This window comes from Bactrocera neohumeralis, unplaced genomic scaffold (assembly GCF_024586455.1).
Source record: "Bactrocera neohumeralis isolate Rockhampton unplaced genomic scaffold, APGP_CSIRO_Bneo_wtdbg2-racon-allhic-juicebox.fasta_v2 cluster10, whole genome shotgun sequence".
Lineage (NCBI taxonomy): Eukaryota > Metazoa > Arthropoda > Insecta > Diptera > Tephritidae > Bactrocera > Bactrocera neohumeralis.
In genome coordinates, this window is record NW_026089623.1 from 24,361,012 (window position 1) to 24,382,533 (window position 21,522).

A 21,522-nucleotide genomic window follows, 5' to 3' on the forward strand; every position below is an offset into this window, starting at 1 on the left:
TATTTCTGGCAAAAAGCTCTTAAAAATGTTGAATCGGGTTCGAGTCTGGTGATTATGTCGGAGCATTCCTTTCCTGAACCTGCGGTGTGCTTAGGGTCGTTATCTTGTTGGAATATCAAAGAATATCACGGATTCATCAGAAACAGGACTCTAGTCCAAAAATATTCATCCATATTCTTGTATTTGTTGGCAAATTCAACTCGAGTTGCCTTATTTTTCTCAAATACGAGAGGTTTTATGCTGGACTTCTAATTTGATAGCTATTTTCCCGTAAATCTACAGTTTTTGGGTGTAAATTGAATGTTAACTTTTGTCTTTGACTATATAATGAACACTATATATTATGGACGGGGTTGATGTAGAGGAACATGAGGAAAAGGATTATTGTCCTCCGCCTATGAAAGTTCTCGAATTTTCAATATACATACACGAACATATTTTTATTCAGAAAACAAGATTTTAAAAAAATTAGGGAATTCGTGGGTACAACAGTTCACATAGTTGTGATGTGAACACGCAAAACTGTAAACGCCATTAGCCATGTGTGCATTTTCTAAAAAGGACTCTTTTGGTAAGAAAAGACGAAGACCTACTGGCTCACCTAAATAAAGCGTTGAGTGGCGCGTATTTTATCCCTCAGCGCCATCTCTAAAAAAGTGGCAACTTTACATCAAATTTACACTTAAGTTCTAAAATTAGTACCAAAGAAATTAAATGCAAAACGAATTAAATTATTAATACGCAAAATATTTCACGCAAAAACTACTTAACCGATCATCATGAAACTTTATACATATACTCTTGAAGGTATTTACGAAAGATAAAAAAATTGTTTGTCAAAAAACGTCAAATTTAGCTACTTCAACGCCATCTAGCATTACAGTAATGAAGTTTCAACCCTGAATACTGTAATAGCGTCCCACTATATTGCCGGCGGTGACGACAATATCTAATTCAATTGAATATAGTTTCAACTGCTTTTAATTTTTCTATGTTTATTGTTATTTTCTTCCGTCGTTACATGCAGTATAAAACTATTCAAATTTTTGAGGTAATCCGTAATTTTTGTGGTTAGCTGTCACTTTATTATTTTAGATCTTACTCGCTGATGTTAATTCTTACTCTGCTTTTCTTTGAAAATGCCTCGGAAGCGAAAATCTGGTCTATCCAAAAATTCATCGCAGGCCCCGCCGCAAAAGTTGCACGAAATCAAGAAACTTTGGCTCACGCAGAGCTGAGAAAACAATAACAAGCAGAGCGACAAAGAGTTTTGAGAGCAGCTGAAACGCCTCTTCAGGCACGAGTTCGTTTAGAAAGACAAACTGCACTGCAGACAACTAGAAGAGCGTTAGAAACACCAGAACAATCGCAGACGAGAAGAATTCATAATGCAGACACGCAGACCACGCGCCGCCGACATTTCATGCGTAATGATTGGGCTGTGTTTAATGGTACTGGGTTTCAATATGATCCTTCAAATGAATATCATAATCATCCATTGATTGTTATTGGCTCCATGAATAAAAAATGCGATGCTTTTAAATGGAAAAATGAAACTGCTGGAATGTGCTGTTCCTAAAGTTTCACTTCCATTACTTGGTGCACCAAAAGAGCCTTTGAAAACTTTATTATTAAATGTTACAGATGAGTCAAAGGAATTTATAAGTGATTTCCATTAAACCCTCCCAGTGATTCAGAGAGGGACACCAGCAGATGAAATTCAAGTGTGCATTAAATCATCAAGCTTATGGTCGACAGTTGAAAAACTCCGCCTGAAAACGAATATGAGAGTGTATCTTCATAACGACGTGGATTCAGGACTTTACGCAAAATGTTGTTGAAAATTGGTGATGGTTGTTTAGATGTTAACGCTGAAGGCTATATATTACTGTCAAGAGAATTTTGTAATTTAGTAGAAAGTGATGTGGATCTCATTGCTAATGTTTTTCCGGAATTGCAACAAAATTTATGTAGTGATCAGTGGTTGTGTGCAAGAGCAATATTAGCACCAAGAAATTAAACAACACTGACATTTTAAAAGGGGTTCAAGGAGAAATGAAGGAATATTTGTCAATGGATACAATTATAGATACGAAACTAAGTACTTCATATCCTGTGGAGTTTTTAAATTCACTTGAACTATCGGGTGTACCGTCACATAAACTTAAATTGAAACTAAATGTACCAGTAACGCTTATGCGAAATCTAGATGATCCTGGCTATGTAATGGATCAAAGCTTCGGATAACAAAATTGGGACAGAATATACTTGGCGCTACTATTTTAACAGGTGTCGGAAAGGGAAATAGTGTTATAATACTTAGGATACCAATTATTCCCACTGACCTTCTATTCCAATTTAAAAGGGTTCAGTTTCCCGTCAAGCTTAGCTTTGCTGTTACTAGGCACAACGACAAACATTACAGGTAGCAGGAGTGCATTTAGAAAACCCATGCTTCTCTCATGGTCAACTTTATGTAGCCTGTACACGTATATCTAATGCCCGGAATTTACACATATTTGCACCCGACGGGAAAACTTATAACATTGTCTACATAAATATCCTAGATTAATACTTTATTTATATTTTATTTTAGTTTTTTAAATTGTTAGAATTCAAAATTATTTATTTTTGTTACGGTGAAATATATTTTAACATTTGTTGTTGCATTTCAATACGCATATTTTAAGCTGTTAAAACTTCATTGTCTGTAGTAATTTTTAAAAATTGTTGATCTCAGCCAAGCAATAACATTTAGTTATCATATTGACTCATTTCTATTATTATACTCTTACCCTTTATCTCTCATATTTACTTAACGGCTCCACTGCGGGCGAAGCCGCTGGTTAAAAGCTAGTACATTTATGTTTGTCATTTGTTTGTTTGTTTTTGTTTATTGATATTTCAAAGTTACGGTATTTTAAATTCCTTTGTACTCCTATAAATACCGGAGGACATGTAAGTATGTACAAGCTTCTTCTCTGATTGTAACTCAGTGCTGATGGTACTCATCTCAATAAAGCGTTAAGAACTCTACCCGCTGGTAAATTACTTAATTTATTTAACAATACTTACATACATTTCTACAAGTATTAAACATCGCGCGACAAGCCATTTTGCAGAAAAATTGCAATTGCCTCGTTTCTCTAGCCAACTTGAATTCTTAATTTCTTAAGAAATTTTCATTGTTAAACGTTGCCGCCGTGTTTATTTAGGTTTGCATTATACAAAATATGTGGCTATGAGGAATTTTTGACATTAATATGCTTATCTGAATGCAAATATGCATAATATATTATATAATGATAAGAAGCGCAAAAAAGTCTCAGTCTGAACACCCTCTATGCAGCATTTTTTTCTTAAGGATTTTACAACTAACATCTGTCATTTCATGCTCTGTTTAGAAAGTAGCCAAGATCCCATCTTTCCGTAAAGTTTAACTGTTCTTGTTGCTAACAAAATATGAGAAAACCATTCTCCAACAATCATGTTTAATCACATAACGAGAAAACGGTCGTAACAAATAATTTGGGTTACTTTCGATATTTCGATAAGCAAACTGCGCAGTATGTATGATGCACTCAGTTCAAAGAACCAAACTTGGTTAAAATTGAAGGTTCGAAAGAGAATCACTGTCAAAGCTGTTGCGCAAAAAGAGACAAAACTTGCATTTTTTTTGAAAAATGGTTGCACAAAAAATTACACCAAAACCAACTGTGATAGCATAAGTGCCATTGTAAGTTATCTATGCTATATATAATTTTAATATTATTGTTTTATTACATTTATGGATTTTTGTAAATTTCATAGGATACATAGTAGAAAAAATTGTGTCAAGTGGACTAAATCTTTAACTTTTCTAATCAATTTTTTTACAGGATTCATTCACTTTTTGTACTTTTCTAATAGAGAACGAAGATTTTTGCTATCTAACGCCTTAGTGGGAAACATTTATTTTTGAAAATTCAAAATTTCAAATGCGCAGGTTTTAACCAGCATAAAATCTTTAGTGTAAACTGTGTGTAAGCTGTGTTGCCAGTATTTACTGCATTATCGAAAAACACTTTATCTACATGTTTTACAAAGGTTATAAAGGAAATAAAAAAAAAACAGATTATACCTCAATTGCAGAAAACAAATAACATAATAAGTTGTCAAAAAAGTCTTGCGGTATTTTCGGTAGTTGGCGCTGAAAGCGCGTAGCACAGTATATACAGTAGATAACCTTTTCGTGGTAGCTTTCTGAGGGGTGAATAGCGGCCATCTTGGATTTTCAGAGGTAGCAACGCAGTGCTGTATATATTGAGGCAGTAAATACTTAGTAAATTTATTCTATTAAATAACAAAAACTATAAATATTGTTGCTTAATATAAAAGGAAATTATTTATTAATGACATATATTTACTAATATTTGATTTAAACGCCATAGTGTGTCATGTTTCGCCCATAAAAATATCATTTACTGATAGTCAGATATTCTTTATGTAGTGAGTTCGTATTAATAAAAAGCAGCCCTGTTCTTAGATTTCTCGGTGGTGAGTTTTCTTCTGAATGTATTTGTTTTCAATTGACAGACAGAAAACATAAAACGGTTTGTATTCGTAAGTTTTTGAAATATTATTACCAATAATTTTAATTTGGAAAGAAGATATTTAGGCATTTGAAGCTGAATTTTTAATACATCGTTCTAATTCTCATCCGTATACTATTTTTGATAATTTATTTTTGAATATTTAAGTTTTGCATTTTCCACACCACCCCAGAGGTTTGCAATAAAGCGCGTTACAGACTTTTTTAGGTGTTCGGTTCTCCGGTAGGCCTATTTTCACCTTTTCAACTTAAAATAAAAATAATTAATAATTTACATAAAATTTAATAAAAATATTGCACAAAATAATTTAATAATTAATAAAGATTTCTAAGCCCTCACAATAGATGCATCCAAAATCCTACAATTCTATTAAATATATTAAATTTTATTTTGGAAGGGGGAGGTAGTTACCTATGTGAAATGCTCAAAAATTTGATGTGCCGAAAATGAGGGCTGGCTGCCTGCCTATTAAAAATTCTTAAAGAAAAATATGTTCTAATTCTTATAAAAAGTATTTTAAAACGTCGGGTTGTGAATTTTCGTAGCAATAAAAAGGCTCTACAATTTTTAATATAAACTTTATTATTAACACTAATATGTATTCTTATTAAAAACTTCGACATATCTTTCATTTCAAACTCAATTTCCAATTGATGTTTTCCTATAACGGCTAACGAGTTGTCAATTTGTATATGTCAAACGACAAATTACCACCCAGGATTGTATCCTACTGCATGAAAAAATTTGGAAATACTTGAAGCGTGTTTAAAAATTCCACAAAAAAAAAACAACTGATTTAACATTAAACAACAACTAATATCCCAATAAAATTGAACAGATATGCAAAGTAATTCAATATAATCACTTAAATAACGTAAAAACTTGCATTATTTAATATCTTTTAAAGTCTCGGTCATCAAAATTTAAAATTTATATGTACATTTATATGTGTAGTTTAAATGCTAACACAACACCCTGATTACCATGAAAGTAGCAAAAAAAGTGTAACACAACACCCTAAGATTTTCTAGAGGTGAGTATATGTATGTAAACAAAGAAAAGGTTTATTACTGTATATACTGAGGCGCGTAGTTCTAGTTTTATTCGTCGCATCGGGTCATGCTATAACAAGGAATATAGGGATGTTAAACTTATTCCAGTGTGAGAGCGCCTTAAAATTAGCGTTTTTTGTAACATTTTCCATTATGGCCAGATTGAACAAAATTACAATTTTTGGGCATTTATCAACCCAATACCCAACATTTAGTACGAATAAAAATTACTAAATAGTGGTTATTTATTATATGGAGAAACTATTTAAATATTTTTAAAGAATATTAGAACAACTGACTTTTGTCCTTTCAATACCCAATAACAGGATTTAAGCTTGTTAGCTCTCAAACATTAAATGTTTTTAATCATTTTCCATTGAAAATAAAACTATGATGCTTCAAATTACAAAACGTTTCATCAAATACCTTAAATTTCACAAATTTATTTAATTTTCATTGTTTTACATTTTTTATAAGTGGTCTTGAACGATGCAACAAATCCCTCCGTTTACATATTTTTTTGGTAAGATTCAATCTGGCCATCGCTCGTTTCCAATTGCTAAACGTCAAAACCTCCTGAACTCGATGAACTGTCAAAGTTTAGGTGGTTTTGACGTTTAGCAATTGTTCTCTCACTTCCAGTGAGAGAGGAGTTGGACATCTCTTTATCTCTGCCGATACATTTCCACCGCACAACGATGGTTTCAACGTTTTCGTTCTGGTGTAGAGGTAGTCGAAGATGCGCCACGCTCGGGAAGGCCTGTCGTCGAAAATTGCTATAAAATCGCTGAATTGGTCGAAAGAGACCGGCATAGTAGCAGCCGTAGCATCGGTCAAGAGCTGGGCATGAGTCATCAAAAATTCATTTCAATTTCAATAAAAAAAAATCAATAAAAATACCGCAAGACTTTTTTGACAACCTATTATTATTAGTTTTTAATGCAGAATTCCCATTTACAGTGGCGGCCTCCTCGCGCTCCTAAAAAATGGCCCTGGTTGAACCAAAACGGGGTATTCTCAGTTCCTTCGCGTGGCTCTTCTTTTTGTGTTGGTGTTCTTCGGCCGTGTTTAAAATATACCTGGTCAATCCTGAAAAATTTTACGTTTACACGATTATGAATTTTGTATTGACGGTAAAATATTTCTTTTTTTTTTATTTTAATAAGTTTAATAATTAACTTCAGTTAAATCAACGGTCAATACCAAAAAATTTCAACCACGCACGCCAAATGGTAAAAATCCAGAAATCCTAAAGTGCAACAGATTTTTCACACTGAACAAAGAGCCCAACGACCATTGTATAAATCTACAAGTAACAAATCCTATCATTTTCACTCATACATACACAGGCGAAAGCTTATAGAATGACAGAAATTGCATTAAGAGGCCAGGCACTTCATTAGGATTTCCTAAATATTCTACTACTAAAACGGCCAAATCTTAGAAAAGGCAAGAGTGTGTTGCCGTGTTATGCTATCCAATTTATCACTTTAAGTACGTTTTTGTTACATTTTTAAATATATTTCGATAATTTAAATTCATCAAGATGTAATTTACCTAGTTTTGATTGAATTTTTATTTATTGTAACAAAATATTGGTAAATCTTTCCTATTTTATTAAAAATATTTAAAGAATATATCTATTTTTGTTTAAATTATTCCAAGTAGTTTTGTTTAGTATTGTATATATTATATGGGTGAAAATAGGCATCCTGGGCAACCAAACACCCAAAAAATATCGGTAACGCGCGTATATAGCAACCTTTTTACTATTTTTAAGTCCTTTTACTTAAATCTCTGTGCCGAAAAATCAACTATTTCGATCAGTTGACCTCAGCTGTTGACGACCATATGGTTCTTTTCTTACTTGTATGATTCTACAATGCTAACGACGATGTATCTTGGTACTACCACAGTCGTGAAAGCCAAACCCTTTCCAATCTATTTGCGTTAGCGCAGCTTAAATGCGCTTGTCTCAAAACTAAGCAATATAATAGACACAAACAATTTTCACATAGTGCCCTTTAAAAAAAGCTAACATACAATGTAGATAAAACAAAAATTCAAACATACACTGAAAAAAGTTTCATGGATGTTGTAAAATACTTGTCTAACAATAACAAGAATTACTGCTCTTACCAACTGAAAAGCTCAAAAGGCCTAGTTGTTGTTATTAAAGGTATAAAGTCCTCGGTAGACTCTAACGATGTTAAAGAAGCACTCGAAGAACGCGGTTTTAGCACTAAATAGTAGTAAATATTTTTAACGGAACCAAAGACCCACATCCAATGTTCAAAATAAAATTGATGCCAAATTCTAACTAACTTTAAAAAAATGAAACACATTCCGTTTACAACCTAAAATATCTGCTTCATCGCAGAATTACCGTTGAGGAACCACACAAAAGAAATGGTCCAGTACAATGCACAAATTGTCAAGAGTATGGACACACAAAATCATATTGCACCCTATACAGTGTCTGCGTGGTGATTTACATCCCACATCAAAATGTATTCTTCAGAAATATGATTTAAATAAAGAATGTGGTATTTGGGGGGGGGAATCACACTACTAGCTATAGGGGTTGCCATGTATATAAAGACCAAAAAACGAAATTGTCTGTCGGAATTCAAGCACCTCGTAATCAAACGATAAATATTCCTCCTAATGAAAATATTCAAATTCATGCCTATGTTTTACAACTGGGTACTATTAAAAATAATGCTACACAAGGGAGCTATGCAGTTGTGGTGAAATGCAACGGCAACACTGCAAAAATGCAATTGCCTTAAACCCAACCAAATGGAAGCGTTGAAACTATAATTTTCAACCTTACACAATGTATGATACAATTTATGTCTGCAATGCAAAATATGATTCAAGAGATAATCAGATCACAAAACCAAATGTTGTGAACTTTTTAAGTAAAAAATTAGTATATTGAACATTTGTATATGGAATGCTAACGGTGTTCACAAACAAAAATTGGAGCTTATTAGATTTCTGGAAGAAAATAATAATAAAAACAATTCTTTATACCGGGATTTAGAATCTATGTTACAAATCACCCAGATGGAAAGGCACATGGTGGAAAAACAGGGTTGGTTAGAAAACTATTAAATCACCACGCATTAGAATCTCATGCTACAGCGCAGTTACAAGCTAGAATAATATCTATAAAAAATCGTTGCGTGGATTCAACTTGACAGCTATGTACTGCCCAACTCGGTTTACAATTACAGACAACCAATTTAAAGAGTTTTCGGAACGCTGGGTCATAGATTTCTAGCGGGTGGAGATTACAATGCAAAACACATGTATTGGGCTCACGACTAGTTAACCCGAAAGGACGATAGCTGTATCAAACTGTTATAAATAGGCACAATAACCTTGAAATAATATCTCCTGGTAAGCCGACATATTGGTTTAGTGGTCGTAACAAAATACCAGATTTAATTGATTTTGCTGTAATCAGAAATATATGTAAATAAATCTCACATAACATCTGATACATACATATACTGATCTATCTTCTGATCACTCTATTGTACTAATAAAGTTACGTGAAACAGCTTCAAACAGCTAACAATGTTTTAAATTTAACCTTTGAGGATGACACAACTTTAGTGAGGCGTAACAATTGCCACATTTTAGCATGAAGAATATTAGCAGAGCATTTAAGTTCTGTTGAAGAATGGATAGCGAACTGGCGTATAAATGTGAATGAACAGAAGTGTAAGCATGTTACAGTAAAAATGAACAATATTTCAGTACCCCAAGCGAACGAAGTAACATATCTTGGTATTCACCTAGATAGAAGGCTCACGTGGAGAAAACACATCTCTAGTAAAATAACATGTATGAAGATTAGAGCTGCCAATTTAAAGCCAATTTAACCTAGACACCAAAGTGCTTTTATACAAAGCGGTCATAAAGTCGATTTGAATATATGTCATTCAACTGTGTGGTACGACTTGTGCAACTAATATCGATATAGCACAAAAGGTTCCAACCGAAAATGCTTAGAACAATCACGTATTCAACATGGTACATGCGTAATGAAAATATTCATAAAGATCTTGGTATTCCTATGGTAAAGAAAGAAGTAGAAGATATCAGAATTAAATATGTATCTAAATTCCGAGACCACCCAAACCCTTTTGTTTATCCTTTGGTACATTCCTGCGATCAAACACGCCTTAAAAGAAGAGATATGCCTGCGTTCTAAAGAGCAACGTCTCACCTAAACTGTTCAATCACTTGCTTGAGCTTGTCTAGATTTTAAATAGATTTCAGATTTTATAACTTATTGTTAGGCTTAAAAAAAGCAGATCCAATAAATAAAATAATATTGAAAAAAATACGTTTGCCAAATATGTGGTAAAATTTAGTTTAGAATAGAATTGAATAAAAGTTAAATATTGAATGAAAGTTGATCAGAGTTCTTAACAGTTCTTAACGGCTATAAATGTAGATGAGATAAGATATCATATTACAAATATTCATGTGAATTATTGACATCATATACAGCCAGCGAAATATTTATAGAGCCACTTTCTTTTTGCTCAATAATGAAAGAAAAACTTATACTTTGGTATTATTTATTATATTTTCGAATAACTATTTAATTAAATTAATGTTATAGTTAGAATTAACTAAAAATTGAACATAATTTAAACAAGCAGAATGAAATAATTATAAAACCACTTTGATTATGCATTATATTTTTAATATTTAAGAGAAAATTAAAATGTTTAATAAGATGTATGATCTCCATTGTTAGTAGTAACCTCTTCCAGGCGTCTGATCAATGAATTAATTAAATAATGGATAACGGTTTGATCAGTTGTTGCTAATTTTTCGACGACGGCATTTCTATTTATTACTTAGTTATTTTACGTTATCAAATGGTCGTCCCTGTTCGAAAACCTTGGCTGATAACACAGATCAAAAATTTTCAATAGGATTTCGGTCGGGACTAATTGCAGGCTAATCGAGAAATTTTATATTCCGAGCCAGCAAGAAATCAGCTGTTATCTTGGAACGATAAATCGCTTGCTGAAAAGTAAATTCCTCTCCGAAGTCAATTAAAACTTCATCCAGTAATTTGGGGTAGTATTCCGATTCCATTTTTGGTGTTACAAACCAAACTGGAGTTTTCCCTCTGTAGGTTATCCAAGCCGAAATTCTGAGTGATCCGCCGCCAAAATTTCATCGCTTACGTTTCTGCTTTGGAGACCATCTGGGCCATCTAAATTGAATTTTTTTCGTCAATAAATATAACGGTGTTCCTCTCGTCATCCCAAAAGCGATATTTTTCGGCGACGAAGCCTGGCTAATTTGTGTTTGTCGGTCAATGACGGTTTGGCGCATTTTTTGTCGTAAATACTATCTAATTTACATCTAAGTATTGTTGTATTCGATGTACTCCTATCACCAAAATATTTTGTTGCTTTATTTGTCTCTCACTTACATTTTCCTGCGTAATAAGTTGTTTAATGGAACGTTTTTGCCTTTTGTTAATTTTTTGAGGCCTCTAACTTCTCTTATTTTCTCCATAATTGGTTCCTAATTGTAAAAACTTTCTTACAATATCCTTCGACCTATTTAATCGTCTTGAAATGTCTCAATTTGACAAACCCTCTTCATAATATGCTATTATTTTTCCTTTCTCTTTTTCTGTCAAAGCTTTCCCGCTTTACGATTTCGAAAAAAAGTTAAAACATATAGATAATTAAATTATTTATGGCACAATAATTAATAACTCATATGTAGTCTTATTTTTCACGACTAAACAAGCAATAGAAGCAAATAAGCGCCCTGTGGCTTTATAAATATTTCGCTCAGAGATAACGGTTCTTGTTAAATATTCACCGTCTACTGCGATTAGAAAAACAAATGAATATGAAATAACTCAAATGTCATCCCGTAAATTTAAAATGCAGGAAGCTTACACCAATTTATCCAAGAAAAATATGAAAATATTTGACGGGGGCTTTATAAATATTTCGCTGGGTGTACAAATGTACTCTTAAGCATAGATATGTTACGTATGTATATATCAATTACCAATTTCTATTAAAACTTGAAATTAAGGGTGTGTTCAAGATGTCAAACGCGACAGTAGTGTTGTAAGTTTGTCAAAATAGCACTTTCTTCGGGTATGTTTGGCAGCACTTGCAACAGCTTCGCGTTGCATTAATGAACTTCAATTGCACATATCTCAAAAACAATAAGTCAGCATCAACTATATATATATATGTACATTCATATATATATACATATATATTCTTAATTTGGCGAAGCTGTTGTATCATACCCATTTTAACCCCGAATTCGTGGGATGCTATTCTATATCCCATTCAAAACTTGTTGTTATTAAATTAAATTTAATATTTACATCCTATTAACTTCCTCTTTTGGACCCTGTATTTTCCCTATTATGGTCCCTTGTTTGGAGTTCTTAACCCATCCTTTTATTCCAGCTTTAGTGCAAAGATCTCGAGTATATTTTGTGAAGTAACAACCTGTGGTAAAATAGAAAAAAAATTACTAATATATTATTATTGTTTTTTTTACAGATGTAGTTTATTAACGTTTAAAATAATCGAGATACATATAGGGTTACATACAAATAGTTCAGGATGATGAGACGAATTGAAATCCAACAATTGCTTGTCCGTCCGCCCGTACAATTGATAATTTATGTAAAAATTGATATATCTTGATCGAACTTGGAATTGCAGATCGGTCATATCTGGCTGTTGTTACGCTTTACTACAGCCGATAATCGAAAAAGTGTAAAAGTTTAAGGCACAAAACTCTACTTTAGGTAAGGGCTTTAAAGTAAGTTGGAGTATCTGTAGTTTAAAATTTTAAAAAGCGGCCGTGACCCGCCCTAATTAGTTTAATGTAAATATCTCAAACCACTAAAGCTATGATGACCAAACTTGTCGCTTCTTTTATAGCCCTGACAGACGAAAAAAATTAATACGCATTAAGCAACGGCAGACTTGTGCATTTAGACAGCTGATAGTGAAATTTGTTTATTTATCTAAAAAAAAAAAAAGTGAAATGAAAATCAATAAGAGAAATTATTAATAGAAATTTTGGTATTTTTGGAAAATCAATATAAATTTAACGAAAAATTCGTTCAAAGATAATAGAGTTAAGTTAAAAGCAATAACTGATTGTAATGCGAAAAAAGTGTGGGAAAAAGTTAAAAATATTAGAAAAATGGATAGCAAACTGTGCGTTGCTTGTTTTCTGCCATCTAAAAATGTTAAAATTTGTTTTTGTTAATATACTTGCACATAATTTAATTAGCAATACTGCTTACCTTTGATGCTGTAAACGCAAAGGAGGCGGCAGACTTCAAGCGACATCTGTCAAAAAATAGCAAAAATCGGCCATTTTTGAGCTATACGCACGAAATTCTTGTGCATTACAAACTTGCATTAACATGGGTCAAATGCGCAAGTAAATGTAAATTAATAGCCCTGACAGACGAGCAAAATTAATGCACCTTAAGCAACGCTAATGCGCATAGCAATTTTATGGTGACAGACGGCCGACTTGTGCATTTAGACAGCTGATAGTGAAATTTGTTTATTTATTAAAAAAGTGAAATAAAAATTATTAATAGAAATTTTTGTATTTTTGGAAAATGAATATAAATTTAACAAAAAAATTCCTTTATTATTAACTACGTTCAAAAATAATAGAGTGAAATTAAAAGTAATCATTGACTGTAATGCGGAAAAAGTATGCGAAAAAGTTTAAAATAATGGAAAAATGGATAGCAAACTATGCGTTGTTTATTTTCTGCCATCTGAATATATTAAAATTTGTTTTTGTTAATATATTTGCACATAATTTAATTAGCAATATAAAACTGCTTACTCTTGATGCTGCAAACGCAAAGGAGGTGGCAGACTTCAAGCGACATCTGCCAAAAAATAGAAAAAATCAGCCATTTTTGAGCAGTGTTACCTACTCAAATTTGGTAAATTCAGCTAAATGCACAAAATTCTTGTGCATTACAAACTTGCATTAACATGGGTCAAATGCGCAATTAAATGTAAATTAAGCCCGCTAATGCATATTAGCGCTGTCGTCTGTCAGGGCTATTACACAAGTGTATCCAAATGAAAAACATTTAATTACTAATAACGAAAATGTATTTATCAGCAACATGGCAAAGGCCGTTTACACTCGACTATATATACAACATACTGCCACACCATTAAATCACTCGACATCTAACGCTCAAGTAGAACGGTTGCACAGTACGTTGATTGAAATCAGTACCAGTTTAGCTAGTGAAAATAAAACGACTCCAGGTGAAGAACTTTTTAACGCCATCCGACAGTATAATTCTAAAATTCACTCGTCTACAGAACTCAAACCTGAAGTAGTTTTCTTTAATCGCGAAAAGTATTCAGAGATTAAAGAAATCCTTCAGAACAATCAGGAGAAGCTATTGCCATACCACAACAAAGGACGAAGAAACATCACGTATAAACAAGGAGATATCATATATTCCAAAACAGATCGTAGGAATAAAATTGCTAAACAATATAATCAGCACAAAGTTAAGGAAGATCGCGGGGACACGATCCTTACTTGCAGCCGCAAGCAAGCCACACAATGCGATCCGGCACGGTATTAATTAATCTGTTTTTATTATTTATTGTATCCCATTCCGATCTAATCACAGATTTTAAATTCAAGAAGTATGTTTTAACAGAGACAGATCAGACCGGATCTATTTGAAAATACGACTTATCTGTACCACGTAGCAAACTTGTCAATTATCCTACGTCCATATGAGAATGTCGTGAAATTCAAATACGTTGTAGAAGAAAACAAAGGAGAAATAATTCTTATTAATAAAATAGAGGCACTTAAGGCACAGCTTATACGTTCAAATCGTAGACTCCAACGCTCATTAAACTTTTTAAGTTCTATTCTCAAGTTTGTCACCGGTACTCCTGAAAAATTCGAAAAAATACTAGAAACACTAGATCCAAAGTCAATTACTGAAGGCTTAATTATTACAGAAGTTTACAAGGAATTAGAAGCAATCACGAATACCATTAAAACCGGAAACTTTTATTCTGGTCTCCATTGAAGATTTTAACATACTACAGAAGTTTACAAGGTATAAGAAGCAATCGCGAATACCATTAATTTTGCTAAAACAGGAAACTTGTATTCTGGTACCCTAAACCTCAAAGATATTCAAGAAATTGTCTCCAAGAAGATTTTAACATACCCATAATTAATATTTTAGAATATTCTGATATTCATGTATACATGTACAAAGATGCTATAATTACAACATACAAATATCCCGTAATAAATAACCGCTGTAAATTATATACACATTAAGCATAGAAACACGGCAAAGTCCGACTGGACTGTCATGTTACAAAATGTAAAGCGAATTTCAAAAGATCTTCCAAATGTAAAAATTATCTGGGATTAAATATTAGTAAACAGGAGTCTCCCGACAACTGTACCATCCCATTGCTTGAAAATAGTAAGGCGAAATGTAATGTTATTCAAGAAAATAATAGACCACTTATTGTATTAGATCACGGGGAACATTTGTGGAACGGACAACGTGCTAACGGTCCAAATCTGTTACAATTTAATCACAGTACTAATTTAGATAATAAGGTTTATTTCAAGCACAAGCAGAAAATTAGAAGTTCTAAAAATGTATAAATTAGTGATTCCTATTGAAGAACAACTAGGAAAGTTCGTATTGTACCTGATACTTGTTGTAATACCTTTAGCTTTACTAATCTATGCTGCTGTAAAATTATGTGAATGCTATCGAGCACATCTAGAAGATAAAAAAGAACGATTATTCCATCAAACATACGAGATCGAACTTTGTCGACTCCAAGCCCCACAGAGGAGAGTTAAAGAAAATTTCATTAAACAGAAATAACTAAAACATCTCTTGTTTATGCTGAACCACGCATAAACCAATAGTGATAAGCAATTTCAATATATGCTGCACACATGGTGTGAAATAAAAATGGTATCACACATAACGAGTGTTGTCTCCTACACGCTATCCTCTCGGGACTGTTTGTAATGACAAACAATCGACCGTAGATAGTGTGTCTATGTGTATTAATAAAAGAACTTGCCCTGACGGTGCAAAAGATACAATAACTTCATTCAATTGTAATTAACTTGGTCGGAAGCCGAGTATCGAACGATCGCAGCGACTTACTGAACAAAATTTTAGAACCTCAAAAGTAAGTGGCGAGAATCGATTATAGAGGGATCTCAGCGGCTAGCTTTAAGCCCTTCAAACATGTGCAACGGGACGAGGCTGCTTATTAAGGGATTGAAGCAGAATTAAATTGTAGCAACCATTATCACCGGCCCAGCACCTGGCCAACTCGCTCTTATACCGAAAATTCCGATGATACTAAGTGATCTGCGCAAATCCCATTTAAACTTCTTCAATTTCCGTTGAAAACATCTTTCGTCCTAACTATAAACAATTCCCAAGGCCAAACTTTCGAATTAGTAAGGATTGACCTACGAAAAGAATGTTTTACTCATGGCCAACTTTATGTTGGTCTATCGCGGGTCGGAGGTCCTGAAAATTAATTTATATTGCTGCCACAAAATAAAGTAACATCAAATATTGTTTACATAATAACTTACTTTTCAAAGAAAGTAAAATATATAGTAAAGGCAATACAAAAAGTAGAAAAAAACTTTTAATAATACAAAAAAATATACTTTCATGTTCGAATTTTCTTCATTTTACTCATTTTTAAAGACGAAACGCAAAAACGAGAAAGTATGTGTGGGAGAGTGTTTACAAAATTATAACTTTTGAAATGATTGTTTAATACCTGTGCAAAGCTGGTTCGGGCTGCTAGTACTAAAGATAATTAATTTTTTTATTCTCGCAGACTTTATGCTGAACACTCTAAAATGTGTGAGTTATGTTCATAAATTGACGTGGAAACATGTTTTCTAGTAAACTTCAAAAATGGCAAAAGTTAATTAATTTAAGCTCTTTGGTTGAGTTTATATCACATATGTATGTCCATACATACATATATCTTATTTGAGTTAACTATGTTGAAATATAAATACATATAAGACCTTTAATTTAAGTTAATAAGATACCAAATATGTTTGTAATCCATCTACACTGTTGAATTTTTAGGCTACATTTTATAATATAAATTTTTGGCAGCACCTGAAAGTATTTTCCCGGATAATTTTGTTATAATTTGGGAGAACTACTAGTTCTGTAGTGGATCCAATATTATTTTAAGGGAAAATTAAAAAGCTGATCCGCTTCAGTTGCTCACTAAATTTTTGATAAAGGCATATTCTTTCATCAAGTTTTTATTTCTTTTTAATTTATTGCTTTTCATCTAAGTATTAAGAGAACTAAAATATGGTATTTGTGAATTCTATAAATAGATTGTGAATACGAGGCAACTTAATACAAAGGCCAAAATTTTAATTTATAGAAACTATTTTAATTCTTTTTTCCACACAATTTAAATTATCAAATTTATCTAAAGCTTACCTTGGACGTGGCCAAATACTTCAAATTCCACTGAAATGAGCATTCGGATATCAGGAATGCCCATGCTTATTCTATTGCCGCTGCTTTCTGATTCTTTGCAATTGTGATATAATCGTGAAAAATTCCACTTATGGCACCTTCTATTGATCTATGCATATAGATTATAATATGTAAATTTTTATAGACATATTTTTCTAATAAAAACACAGTAATGCATTTGCTTAATATGTATATAAAGTTGGTAAGAATAAGTAATTTTATTTAAATGACTACCTTCTATAAACTAAATTTAATGTCCAACTTTAAAGTGGAATACGATGAAGAAATACGATTGCTTTTTCTGAACGAATTGGTTTTTTTTTCTTTGTTACCGAACCCTACAATTGGCTAATTGAATCCAACACAATACTATATATTACAGTATTAAGTAAGATATCAGTTTGTAAAATAAAAAAAATAGACAAAAATGTCTCGAAAGTCTTATTTACGAATAAAAAAGAAATTCAATTCGTTCTTTCCTTTCATGGAATTGGAATGTGTTCCAAATCCATCATAAGTAAAAAACAATTAAATTAACTTATATATATATTATGTCCATTAAGTAATACTTGTATAACGAGTTTTTCAATAAGAGCGTTTAAGTTTATTTTTTCAAGAAAACAAAAACAGTTTGAGATATCAATGAAATTCTTTATTCCCGCGAAAGTACGTTCGATGCCATTATGTATGGAATTTTTTTTTTTTGCATGGCCACCACGGCACGCTTGCAGAACAGACGCTGAACCCCATTTTCGACAGTTTTCAATCATAAATCGGTCGATACTGCTGCAATTTCACGTTTTATATTCATATGAAGTTCATCAATAGTAGCTGGCTTGTTGGCATAGACTAGACGTAGTCCCACAGGAAATAGTATAACGGCATGAAATCGCACGACATATAACTGCATTTAAAGTGTTGCCATCGTAAGTGGGTCACTCTTAGTTTTTCGTTCAAAAATGAGATATTTTAAAGTTTTCCAATTAAAAAAACTAAAATGGGTTTATTTTTGTAATTTATATTTAAATACGTAAAATATATGTGACTAAACTTATGGTATGTCCCTGTACAAGTTGTTGTATGGTTCACTATAAATATGTTATGTATGTATATAAGATTATTGTGTTGCAATAAGTATGTACATTATCATTTAATTTAGTTCATTCAAATACTATTTCTTCATACTCTAATAAGCAATAAAATGTTTAAAAGTTTTTAAACAAAAAAACACACACAGAGTCTTTGAAAACGTATATGTAACGTATATATGTATTATAAGATAATGATAAATAACACTGGTCTACAAAATGTAACTTTTTGTGTGCCTTTCAATTGAATACTTTATTTTTATATTGCTTTGAGGTTACTGAATAGGAAAACAAAAATATGTTTTTTGAATTAGCTCTTATTTTGGAAATATACCTAATATACAAAATTTGGCTTTTAGTACAAAACATTTTATAAAAAAAAACAGTAATAATTATTTACTATTATTTTTTGCTTTTTACTTATATAAAATTGGAAATATTACAATTTAAAAAAAATAACGAATTTGATTAAGATTTTCACTTCTTTTTCGTTTGTCTTTTGTAATCAGTGTTAGGGGTATCTCTTTCCAAATTCCAGCAGTAGTCCGCTAACATTGACGCATCCCATCGGCCCTGCTATCTCTTTTCGAGATATCTTGGTGGAATCGTTCACCATGTTCGTCACTTACATCACCGCAGTTAGAAGGGAAGAAATCAAGATGAGAGTGAAGAAAATGAATTTTTAGCATATTGCATACCCAACTGTTGATACTTTTGAAGGAGATTGTTCACAAGTTCAACATAATTTTCATTTCTCTTATTGCCCAAAAAACCATGAACGACGGCTCTAAAAGATTCCCATGCTTCTTTTTCAAAGCCCTGTAAAACTGAATCAAAGTTTTGGTCCTTTAGAATCTCTCTTATTTAAGGTCCGATAAAGATTCCCTCTTTAATTTTGGCGTCGCTTATACGTGGAAATTTACTTTGCTGGTATTTGAATGCTGGTCCATCCTTGTTGAGAGCCTTCAAAAAGTTTTTCATTAGTCCCAATTTATATGTAAAGGTGGTAAAAGAATTTTTTGGGAATTAACTAGAGAAAGGTGCTGGACGTTCTTTTCTCCAGGATTTAGGCTTAGTCTAGCATTCCAATCTTTTTTTATGTAATGTAAAGATCTAGCCCGACTATCCCACTCGCACAAAAAACAACAGTACTTGGTATAGCCCATTTGTAAACCCAACACCATTGCTATGACTTTTAGATCACCACAAATCTGCCATTCGTGCTCTGAGTATGATATAGCATCTAAAATTAATTTCATATTTTCGTATGTTTCTTTAGTATGCACAGCGTGGCATAACGGAATCGATGGTTGTGTGTTACCATTATGGAGAAGAACAGCTTTTAAACTTAATTTTGAGGAGTCTATGAACAGCCGCCATTCCTGTGGATGGTATTCAATGTTCAAAGCGTTCATCAAGCCATTTACGTTGTTACAGAATGCAAGCTGGTTTTTGGATTTGAAATAGGGCATCATGTTCTTCTGACGATATCTGTATAAACTGATTTTGACATCCGGTTGAAGCAAATTCCATTGCTTAAGTCTCGATCCTAGTAATTCCGCTTATCTTTGGCAAATTTAAATCTTGTATAAGGTCGCTGAGTTCATCTTGCGTAATTCTATGAGGTTCGTCACAAAAAATATTGTCACCCACAAACTGTGGCGATTGTGAGGTTGTAGGCACATTGTAGTCAACTTTCATTGAATTAATCGCTTCTTCAGATTCTTGCTGGTATTCTTCGGGAGGTCGAGGAACAGGTAAATCGATTCCATGTAGTACAGGTCGCGATACAGAGGCTACGTCAGGGTATACTACGCTTCGTTTCTTTTTTCGTGATATACCGTGCTGGATGGGTGGAGTCAAGGTAAAGTAACAATCATTTGCATGATTGGTAGGTTCCCTCCACATCATTGGTACACCAAAAGGCAATGAATGTTTCTTTTTGTTTAGCCACTTAATCAGATTTGTGGAGCAAGTTGTGCAACTAAAATGTGATACCCACGATTTGTCTTGGTTTTTAATTTTAATTCCAAAATTATGGAAGTAAGCAGATTCTAAACGTTGTGTTATTGAGCATCTTTGGTTAGTAAGGGTCACCTTAGCACAAATGTAGCAAAAATTGTCTGCACTATTAACACATTTACGCGACATAAGGAAAACTGTAGATTTTTCACTAAAAATTACAAAAAAACGGTAACAATTTCACCTTTTAACTGTTGATCAAAACACAGTCAACGTTAAACACAACAAACAAATGTGAAATAATAAAATTTCCGCGGGTAATCACTAAATATTTTGAGTTATCATCATTAATGTGATAAATCTGTCGCGCTACCCTCTATTATATTTATGAGGCATAAATGCACAATAAGAGCTAATTCTGAATTTTAACTTGTATATTTATGATCAACGAGTGAAATACAATTAATATAGTATATTTTAATGTAGAAGGCAATTTTGATGTAGACCAGTGTTATTATATTTTTGTATTGAATCATATTCAATATTATTAAATTATATTAAAAATATTACATTTTTGTTTTCGTTCGTAATTTATTGGACAAGTACTGTACATATATTCATACATAATTGTTAAGGATGTCTGTTGTATTGACTTCTATCAGTTGCAAATACATTAAAATAGATATTTCAGATACCGAAAAAATGCAATCACAAATATAGTGTGATTACACTGGTCTGATGAGCCAGGCGTTGACGGTTGTTGAGGCTGGCACGGTGATGAAAATGAACGGAATTGATGAGCCAGGCGTTGACGCTTGTTGCGACTGGCACGGTGATGAAAATGAACGGGATTGATGAGCCAGGCGTTGACGCTTGTTGAACCTGGCACGATGATGAAAATGAACGGAATTTATGAACCAGGCGTTGACGCTTGTTGCGACTGGCACGGTGATGAAAATGAACGGGATCGATGAGTCAGGCGTTGACGCTTGTTGAACCTGGCACGATGATGAAAATGAAGGGAATTTATGAGCCAGGCGTTGACGCTTGTTGCGACTGGCACGACGATGACAATGAACGGGAGCGAGCACTGGCATCACCAAAGCGTGATGCCTTTTCTACGCAATGCCTGCGAAGTGCCTCATTCTATGGCAGTCATTGCGAGCACTGGCATCACCGAAGCGTGATGCCCTTTTCTGCGCAATGCC

The 21,522-nt window shown here is 32.9% G+C and overlaps 1 protein-coding gene across 2 annotated transcripts in view; it reads right to left on the reverse strand.

Annotated features, from left to right (window-relative positions):
- Positions 1-18,506, reverse strand: part of LOC126765349 (acylphosphatase-2) — a 28,284-nt gene extending 9,778 nt beyond the window's left edge. Inside the window, exons 1-4 of one of the 2 annotated variants that reach the window (XM_050483074.1) lie at positions 17,834-18,506; positions 17,226-17,373; positions 12,045-12,171; positions 6,068-6,733 (exon numbers count right to left, since the gene is read on the reverse strand). In XM_050483074.1, the coding sequence (XP_050339031.1) occupies positions 6,574-6,733; positions 12,045-12,171; positions 17,226-17,373; positions 17,834-18,034 (636 nt within the window). In that variant the 5' untranslated portion in view covers positions 18,035-18,506 and the 3' untranslated portion in view covers positions 6,068-6,573. Of the gene's footprint in view, positions 1-6,067; positions 6,734-12,044; positions 12,172-17,225; positions 17,374-17,833 lie in introns of those variants that run through there. The other variant, XM_050483075.1, reaches the window with a different exon arrangement.
- Between the last annotated feature and the right edge of the window lie 3,016 nt (positions 18,507-21,522).